General features: G+C 47.6%; 1 protein-coding gene across 1 annotated transcript in view; it reads left to right on the top strand.

The window, feature by feature from the left end:
• Positions 1 to 10000, top strand: part of adgrl3.1 (adhesion G protein-coupled receptor L3.1) — a 174089-nt gene that overhangs the window by 128659 nt on the left and 35430 nt on the right. The window contains exon 10 of the mRNA XM_056280549.1: positions 3456 to 3639. Coding sequence (XP_056136524.1) covers positions 3456 to 3639 — 184 coding nt within the window. The remainder of the gene's footprint in view (positions 1 to 3455; positions 3640 to 10000) is intronic.

Raw genomic sequence — 10000 nt, forward strand, 5'->3', positions numbered from 1 at the left:
TCTTGTAGTGGATGTTGTTTGACGATGAGAAAATACCCCAAAGGATTACATTGCAGCTCGGTGCACGGCACTTGGCTAGCATTAGATTGCTCGATACTGGATTATCTTCAGAGATGCTTCTGGGGGCGTCTGGGTAGCGTAGTGGTCTACTCTGTTGCCCACCAACACGGGGATGGCAGTTCGAATACCCCTGTTACCACCAGCTTGGTTGGGCGTCCCTACAGACACAACTGGCTGTGTCTGCGGCTGGGAAGCCAGACGTGGGTATGTGTCCTGGTCGCTGCACTAGTGCCTCCTCTGGTCGGTCGGTCGGGGCGCCTGTTGGGGGGAATAGCGTGATCCTCCCACACGCTACATCCCCCTGGCAAAACTCCTCACTGTCAGGTGAAAAGAAGCAGCTGGCGACTCCACATATATCGTAGGGGGCATGTGGTAGTCTGCAGCCCTCCCCGGATCAGCACAGGGGGTGGAGCAGTGACCAGGACGGCTCAGAAGAGTGAGGGGTAATTGGCCAGATAAATTGTGGAGAAAAAAAAAGAGGGGGGGGGTGCAAAAAAAAAGATGCTTCTACCCATCACTCCTGATGATGAGAAAATAGGGCTTGGGTTAAAAAAGCGGAATTTTCCTTTAATGCTGAAACGTTGAAAAATATTTTGACTCCCCCTGTTCTGACAATAGAGGGAGTGTAGGAAGTGTTGCAGTCTCTGCAGCGTGTAGTCTAAGATGATATAACAGTAATAGAAGACACACAGTTTGTGCATGTGTGTGTGTGTCTACTCCCCCCCCCTATTCCGTGCATGTGTTGGATTAATTAGTTTTTGTTTACATGCATCCCCCCCAAAACTCATCCGATATGCATCCCAGCTAATTAGCCCTAGCGCTAAAAGAGGACATAATATTACCATATCGGCTTGTCAGCTCAGCAACCCCGTCGCCTGTGTGATATATCAAAATATGTAACCTACAGATATAACATGTTCAGAATTAACAGGCGAGGTTCATTTTAATACGGCGTGGAGTACCAGACGGAGGTTTGTTTTGTCGTGTACCTCATCGACAACAACTACTTCCTCCCAACAGCCCCCTACCCTGCCGTACCCTCCCCTACCTATCTACTTTCTTTCCCATCCTTGTCCTTTTCTCCTTTAGTCCCTCCCGGCTCCGGCCTCCGCCTGACCTTGAGCAAAGGGAGAGGGAGGGAAGTGAAATGGTTGATGTGGGAACATCAATAAAGTGATGTTTTTTTCCTCCTCCCTGACCCTGCAAATCCCTGTCGGAGAACGCCTTCGCGTGTGTAATGGCACCGGTCTTCTTTTTTCTTTTTGACCTTTTCTGCCCACCATATGAGAAAAGGAGAGACACACAGGAAGAGGGACTGCCATTAGCGAGAGACTTTGACAGGCGGCTGGTTGTTCCCGTGTGTGACAGAGGGAAAAGTGGCGTAGGGGAATACATAACAAGACATGTATTTGATCGCACCTATGGCGACTCTCGCCCTCCGTTACACCCAGTGGACGCCTGTCACCACAAAATCACTTGACTGTTTATAATCACGCACGCTAATCTCTCTCCGTCTCGCCCCTTCTTTACCGTCTCCACCCCTTTATTACTCTCTGAAGACGTCTGCTGGTGTACGTGTGTGTGTTTGTGCGCGCGCATGGGTGTGAACAAAAAGCGAATTGATGGCAAAGAGGGGAAAGGCTAATGGAAGGTTGAGCTGTATAACAAAAACTGTTTTTGCAAAAACTTGAGCTATGCTAGCCAGCTCCCCCCGCCCCCTTTAGTTTGGCAACACTTTCAGCTAAAAACGGTTGTGTGTCTGGTTGATGATGACTAAACATTAGCCCATCTGATAAGTCTTATTTATCCTGGGACCCCTGAGCACAAGCTTTCTCCTCCAAAGATTAGAGCATTACTGCGTCTAAAAGGCAGGTTTGGAGGCATGCAAAAATCGGCGATTTCAATCAGTTAGTTAGCGAAGGCCGACTGTGACAACACGTGTGATGGATGTACACATAACATCGCGGAATACAGCGCGACACCACAACATCAAGGTTGCGATGCTGCCTTTTGCTTTCCCCTTCTGTTGTGCCGCTGCTTCCACGTGTCTGCATGAGAACCCCCTACATTTGCATCTCCCCAAATCCCTGTCTGGATGGGAACAGTATCATGACAACATGGGAAATGAAATGTGTTGTACTGAACAGGGGGGGGGGGGGGGCATAATTTCCATCAGATTCAGAAATATTTCTCAGATGGCCTCTTTTTTTTTTTTCTTTCTTTAACCAAGCAGAGCGTTTGCGAATTTGCATGAAACACGGGCTGTAAATCGACGCGGAGACGGTCGGCTGAAAACGGACACGCCCCTCTACGCAACGCCGATGGCCCCCCGTTCGAGTGAAAACAAACCGAGGGCTCTCGGGACATATAGGCGTGTGCATGTATGAAAAACAATTTCATACGCGAATGAACACTTTATAACAATTATTTTTTTTTACTACAATATGTGCAGCAGTGGTCATTGCAAAATAATATTGTCCCGTGCAACTGCACGCCACTGACTGTTCCCAGTTAAAGAAAAAAGGGAAAGGCGCAGTCTTGTAGGGGCCCTGTTGTTCTGCCTGATGGTAGAAAGGCTTGACACCGCAGTGTTTGTCTTTGTGGCTCCGTTTCAATATTTGAAAAGATGGCGAACTCAGCTCTGGATGTTTAGATAAGTAAGAATGACGTTACAGCAACGCGCTAGCTCTTTGGTGTTTTTTTTAAAAAAAATTTAAGTTTCTCCCCATCCAGTTTTCTGTCGGACTCTGTTCGTTTTGCATTACTTTTAATGGTAAGACCGGTTTGTTTTCACCCAGACGTGGGCGCAGTCTCGAGGGCGACTTCATACGGCGTTGCAGACTGTCTCTATGGTACCAGAATTGATGGAGGATGTGGGAGGAAGATGAAAAGAGCAGGTCATTTGCCTGATAATTACCCCTGCAAGGATCATTATGATGATGATGATGATGATTATCATCATCGTTATTATTATTATTATTATTATCATTATTATAATCATTATTATTATTGCTTTTTTTTCTTTTGCCCCTGCACTGAAAACTGGTGACGTGCGCCAGTGAAAACACAGTAACCAGGCCACCCTTTTCATCTTGTCCAGACAGGGTTTATGTTGTGTGTTTTTCATGAGCAGGATTGCTGTCATGGTTTATCAGTGTGATAAATGAATGCCATTGCACAGTGATCGCTGCATGTCATTGACTGTTGTAGCCGTGCATTAACAATGTGCCTGTCTCGTGAAAAAGCTTTAACGTGAACGATCGCATTAGGGCATTTGGCTCAAGCTGCCCGCCATACAGGTAAATGTGTGCATCACCGACAGACGATGAGCGACTGCTGTACCGTCAGTATTTTGGTGCCTGCCTCTGATATCGGTGTGTCTGCCGCTGTACCAGGCGATGGTGGAGACAGTGAACAACCTGCTGCAGCAACGGGCCCAGGCGGCCTGGAGGGAGCTGCCCAGCAGCATGCAGCTCCATGCGGCCACGATGCTCCTGGACACCGTGGAGGCCGGCGCCTTCATGCTGGCCGATAACCTGCTCAAGACGGACACCGTGCAGGAGACCGCCGACAACATCCGTGAGTACAATTTTTATTTCCTTATCCTTTTCATTAACCCTGAACTCGCAGCCTGCATGGCATTTGAAGTTGAAGTTGAGAAGTACTGCTGCATGTCTGAGATCTTTATTACTGCGAGCTGAGGGTCGCTGATATCCAGAGCTAGCAGGGCACATGTCATGAGTTAAGGTGGAGTTCACACAAGTGGCATGAAGAGAAGAGAGAGAAGATGTAACAGCAGAAAATGGGTTAGGAATTTGTGGCATTTTTATTTGTTTATAATTGCATATTTATTAATTATTTATGATCACTATTGATGGATTAATTTTTGTTCATTAAACCCTGAAGCCACAACCTACTTATTTCCTACTTATTTAATTATTTCCGAGTTTATTTAACGGGGATCATTTAGAATTAAAACATAAACTTCCAGGAAGTCTAGTGTTTCTCAAACCAGTCCTCAAGGACCCCCCAATCCTGCAGATTGTCATTGTAACCCTGCATAGGTAGCCCTACTTGTACTTACTTGCTCAACCAATCATCTCATAGCACTTAATTGTGTAAGGTGTGCAAACTCTTGACATTCATTGCTGATTGGTTGAATAACTAAAAACAGGTACCTATTCAGGGTTGCAAAGAAAATCTGCAGGATAGGGGGTCCTTGAGGACTGGGTTGAGAAACACTGGTCTAATGCATTGTACAGCTATACAGTTAGATAGCTAAAACTCATCCCCGGCCCCTGGGCAAGTGAATCAAAATACATATACACACACAAAAACCATCAGCAAATAATTACACAGAATCATAGGGCAGTATGTATAAAACCATGGGGCAACAAATTACAAATGATTCTAATCCGTTCAGTTCCCATGTTTGGTGTACTTTTAACCATTTTTTTAGCACCTCTGAGGAAGTGTGTAGATCTAGAGAGGTTTTGAAATGAGAGGCTCCATGTTGTTAGCCTCGTGGAGAAAGGTGAGGGTTTGACGATTCTCTTAACTGAATCAGGGTTGGATTCATCACGTGCTGTCCGTCCGGCAGGCTGATCCATCTGTGCGCCACATTTACGAGTGCGGCAGATTGATTACGCCGACCACGACCGGCTCACCCAGTTCTCCAGCCTTGATCAGTAACCCAGCTGATAGAAGTCGCGTCACCGATCCCGGGGAAGACAGACACGATTCTCCGGGAAATCAAAACCACGTGCCATTCATTGCCCCAAAAGACCCTCAGCTTTTGCGGGTACGGCTGCTCTGAAGACCTTCGAACATGATATCACGAGAATAGGAGATGGTATCGAAAAGCAGATGCGTTTTAATGTGTTTGAATCAGTTGCCGACAACGGCTGGACATTTGAAGAAGAGTATGGAGTGAATATGTTGTTGACTAAGCAGACAGATGCCACCCCACCCCCCCCCCCGTCCCCACGCAGCCTTGTCAGCCCTTATTTCCTCTCGGTGCAGGCGATGGCAGGAAATGTCAGATGAAGAGCAAAACTTCCACTTTTATTCCATCGGCATGCGAGTTAAAAACATAGCAGACAAAGGGTTTCACAGCGTGGCTTCGTCAGGTCCGCTCCGGAGCAGATGGATTATTCATGTGGCCGGGTGAATTTCCACAACAGAGTGTTAAATGGATGTAAATTAAGTGCAGATAAAATGTGCGCTTGGATGGAATACAAGTGGAAACAAGTCAGCCTTAACGTGGACTCTTTATTTTGACTGCTGTGTCTGTTGATTAGTTTGGCGGTAGAAGATCACTCGTCTTCTCTGAATCTCGCGCCCAATTCGTCGGTCATTCATGCCAGTGTTCGCCTACAAGTGCAGCATGACATCAGTAAAATATATCGTGTTTATTATTATGTTTAGATTTTTTTTTCTCCCCAATTGTACTCGGCCAATTACGCTACTGTTCCGAGCCGTCCTGGTCGCTGCTCCACCCCCTCTGCCGATCCAGGGAGGGCTGCAGACTACCACATGCCTCCCTCCGATACATGTGGCGTCGCCAGCCGCTTCTTCTCACCCGACAGTGAAGCGTTTCGCCAGGGGGACGTAGCGTGTTGGATGACCACGCTATTCCCCCCCCAAACAGGTGCCCCGACCAACCAGAGGAGGCGCTAGTGCAGCGACCAGGACACACGTCCCACATCTGGCTTTCCACCCGCAGAACGCGGCCAATTGTGTCTGCAGGGACGCCCGACCAAGCCGGAGGTAACACGGGGATTCGAACCGGCGATCCTCATGTTGGTAGGCAACGGAATAGACCACTATGCTACCCGGACACCCATTTGGATTGTATCTTATTATTTCAAGTTCTAATTAGAAAAACTCTTTTATACATTATCGCTCCTCATAGGGGTAAAAACCACATCACAGGCAGTGAACAAGTCAGACGGTGCTAAACGCGGTGAAGAGTGTGGAGGTAACTCCAGCCAAAGCTGAATTACACCGTCTAAAAGAGAGGTCAAGAGAAAGTGGGACAGAGGTCGATGTGTGACGGGTCTCAAAGGTGAACTACATGAGAGACCTTTGCTCCTGTGGACAGCTGCCGGAAGCCCTGCCACGAGGCCTGTGATCAACAGAGTAATTGTTCGCCAGAGCCGATCGTGTTTATTTTTTTCTTCTTCGCTGCACTCATGGGCGAAGTTGACAAAGCAGAACAAAGCTAGTTAACCACGGCTTTGTGCACATTGCTCCCTCTCTCTCCTCGTCTCCTCCCTCCATCCTCTCCTCTCACCCTTTTCCACCGATCCGTTCATCATCGCTGAATAGAGTAAAGCAGTACAATTGGAAAACGAAAACAAACAAAAAAAAATCTCTTTTTGGCCCTCCAGATGATATTCCTATGAGCTACTGTTTCATTTTAGCCCAGAGCGGCGGGTTTCGCTTGTTTGTTCCCTTATAAATCTCCTTTCTCGTCTCGACTTGTGGTTTTGATTAATACTTCCGACTCCCTTCCACACTGTCGCTTATAATCCAGACTTGCTAACTGATGTGCTTTCCACTTAGAGAAACAAAGAAGAAGAAGAAGACAGGAGGGAGATGGGGAAGAGATAAGATGAGAGGCGGCATGTGTGTGTGTGTGTGTGTGTGTGTGTGTGTGTGTGTGTTATCAGTTGGGAAATCAAGAGTAATAAAATTTCTTCTGGTCACTTTCACGTCCCTAAGCAAATAAAATTACACCAGTTCAAACGTCCTCCGATGTACTGATCGCATCACAGTCCGATGCTCAGAATGCTGTGGGCTCCATTTTGTCATAAAACAACTGACGAAGAGACAAAATTTCAAACAGGTGCACTGCCAAAGGCTTCCAAGCAGCCAGCAGATGGACGGACAGTTTACCGTCCTCAGAGACACCGCGTCTTAAGCTGTACAAAATGGCAGCTACTCAGCTGCAGCTCGTGACTGGCACTACAGAACCATCTACAATTTATCCCCCACAACCAGCATCCTACACCGTGTTGTCACCTTGCGTAACTTGGGCCTCGCATCTCTTCCAAACCGTCCCCCCCACCCCCCAAACATACCGCGAAAATACGCTTACGTAAACCGATACGGAGATGTGGGCTACCGCGTTTCTGAGCAACTCAAAACAGGAATTAAAAAAACAAAAAATTTCTTGAGAAAAAAAATGGTGTCTACGCAGTTCTCTCCTCTCGGTGCTGTTAATCCTTCCTCCCAGCTAATCCAGTGGGCAGATCCACCGTGATTATCTCTCCCCTTTATTCATAACAAGCCTGATGCCGCCTCTCATCGTTCTCTCTCTCTCTCCCTTATTACTCCCCCCGCCCCCCCCCCCCCGTTCCCTTCCGCCCTCCTCCCTGCTCTTAAAGCCCCCTTTTCTGAGACTCGGAGGAGTCAGGCAGGGGATCAAACATTAGGATCCTGCGGAGAAAGCGAGTAAACAGCGATTTGTAGGAATAACTCGGTGTTGCCCGTGTGCGCGTGTGTGCTAACAATAATGAACAAGTGTGTGTCTTTGGAGGGATAGCATGAAGACAAGGTTGCTCTAATTAGTTTAGACTCCGTATGTTTGATACCGAGCTGGTGTGTGTCTGTGTGTTTGTACAAAGGAGCTCGCGATAGCACATTGTGTGTGTGTGTTTGTGTGTGTGTGTGTGTGTGTGTGTGTGTGTGTGTGTTCGTAGGTGTATGCATGCATAGTTTGGTATTTGGTCTGGCACCTCGATGCGACTGCAGGACACTTCCAGTATGTGTTGTCTCTGTGCCAGTATTTGCATATCAGTCCCCATGTTTATGTCTGCCTCCTTATCCTCTCTTGCATACCACAGCATCTGTCTCCTTCAAATTGTCAATCTATCGAGCGCACAAAAGAACAGACTCCATCTCCTTTCTTGTGTTTCATTCTGGCTATCTCTTTTATTCTCTTCTCTTCCTTCCCTTAATCTCTCTCTCTCTCTCTGTCTGTAGTTCTCTCTCTCTCTCTCTGTCTGTAGTTCTCTCTCTCACTCGCTCTCTCTGTCTGTAGCTCTCTCTCTGTCTAGTTCTCTCTCTCTCTCTCTCTCTCTGTCTGTAGTTCTCTCTCTCTCTCTGTCTGTAGTTCTCTCTGTCTGTAGTTCTCTCTGTCTGTAGTTCTCTCTCTCTCTCTGTCTGTAGTTCTCTCTGTCTCTGTCTGTCGCTCACTCTCTCTGTCTGTAGCTCTCTCTCTGTCTGTAGTTCTCTCTCTCTCTCTCTCTCTCTCTCTCTCTCTCTCTCTGTCTGTAGTTCTCTCTGTCTGTAGTTCTCTCTCTGTGACTCTCTCTGTCTGTAGCTCTCTCTCTGTGGCTCTCTCTGTCTGTAGTTCTCTCTGTCTGTAGTTCTCTCTCTCTCTCTGTCTGTAGTTCTCTCTGTCTCTGTCTGTCGCTCACTCTCTCTGTCTGTAGCTCTCTCTCTGTCTGTAGTTCTCTCTCTCTCTCTCTCTCTCTCTCTCTCTGTCTGTAGTTCTCTCTGTCTGTAGTTCTCTCTCTGTGGCTCTCTGTCTGTAGCTCTCTCTCTGTGACTCTCTCTGTCTGTAGTTCTCTCTCTGTGACTCTCTCTGTCTGTAGCTCTCTCTCTGTGACTCTCTCTGTCTGTAGTTCTCTCTCTGTGACTCTCTCTGTCTGTAGCTCTCTCTCTGTGGCTCTCTCTGTCTGTAGTTCTCTCTCTGTCTGTAACTCTCTCTCTGTGGCTCTCTCTGTCTGTAGTTCTCTCTCTGTCTGTAGCTCTCTCTCTGTGGCTCTCTCTGTCTGTAGTTCTCTCTCTGTCTGTAGCTCTCTCTCTCTCTGTCTGTAGCTCTCTCTCTGTGGCTCTCTCTGTCTGTAGTTCTCTCTCTGTCTGTAGCTCTCTCTCTCTGTCTGTAGCTCTCTCTCTGTCTGTAACTCTCTCTCTGTGGCTCTCTCTGTCTGTAGTTCTCTGTCTGTAGCTCTCTCTCTCTCTCTGTCTGTAGCTCTCTCTCTGTCTGTAACTCTCTCTCTGTGGCTCTCTTTGTCTGTAGTTCTCTCTCTGTGGCTCTCTCTGTCTGTAGTTCTCTCTCTGTGGCTCTCTCTGTCTGTAGTTCTCTCTCAGTCTGTAGCTCTCTCTCTCTCTCTGTCTGTAGTTCTCTCTCTCACTCTCTGTCTGTAGTTCTCTCTGTCTCTGTCTGTAGCTCTCGCTCTCTGTCTGTAGCTCTCTCTCTCTGTCTGTAGTTCTCTCTGTCTCTCTGTCTGTAGTTCTCTCTGTCTCTCTGTCTGTAGCTCTCGCTCTCTGTCTGTAGCTCTCACTCTCTGTCTGTAGTTCTCTCTGTCTCTCTGTCTGTAGCTCTCGCTCTCTGTCTGTAGCTCTCTCTCTCTGTCTGTAGTTCTCTCTCTGTCTGTAGTTCTTGCTCTCTGTCTGTAGTCTCTGTCTGTCTATAGTTCTCTCTCTCGCTCTCTCTCTCTGTCTGTAGTTTTTGCTCTCTCTCTCTGTCTGTAGTTCTCTCTCTCGCTCTCTCTCGCTGTCTCTCTGTAGTTCTCTCTCTCTGTCTGTAGCTCTCCCTCTCTCTGTAGTTCTCCCTCTCTCTCTGTGTCTGTAGTTCTCTCTCTCTGTCTGTAGCTTTCTCTCTCTGTAGCGCTCTCTGTCTGTAGTTCTCTCTCTCTGTAGCTCTCTCTCTGTCTGTAGCTGTCTCGTTCTCTGTCTGTAGTTCTCTCTCTCACTCTCTCTCTGTCTGTAGTTCTCGCTCTCTGTCTGTAGTTCTCGCTCTCTGTCTGTAGCTCTCTGTCTGTAGTTCTCTCTCTCTGTCTGTCTGTAGCTCTCTGTCTGTAGCTCTCTCTCTCTGTAGCTCTCTCTGTCTGTAGTTCTCTCTCTCTGTAGCTCTCTCTCTGTCTGTAGCTCTCTCTCTCTCTCTGTCTGTAGCTCCCTCTCTCTCGCCTACCTCCATCTCTCTCGA

The sequence above is a fragment of the Lampris incognitus genome, chromosome 5 (genome assembly GCF_029633865.1).
Source record: "Lampris incognitus isolate fLamInc1 chromosome 5, fLamInc1.hap2, whole genome shotgun sequence".
Lineage (NCBI taxonomy): Eukaryota > Metazoa > Chordata > Actinopteri > Lampriformes > Lampridae > Lampris > Lampris incognitus.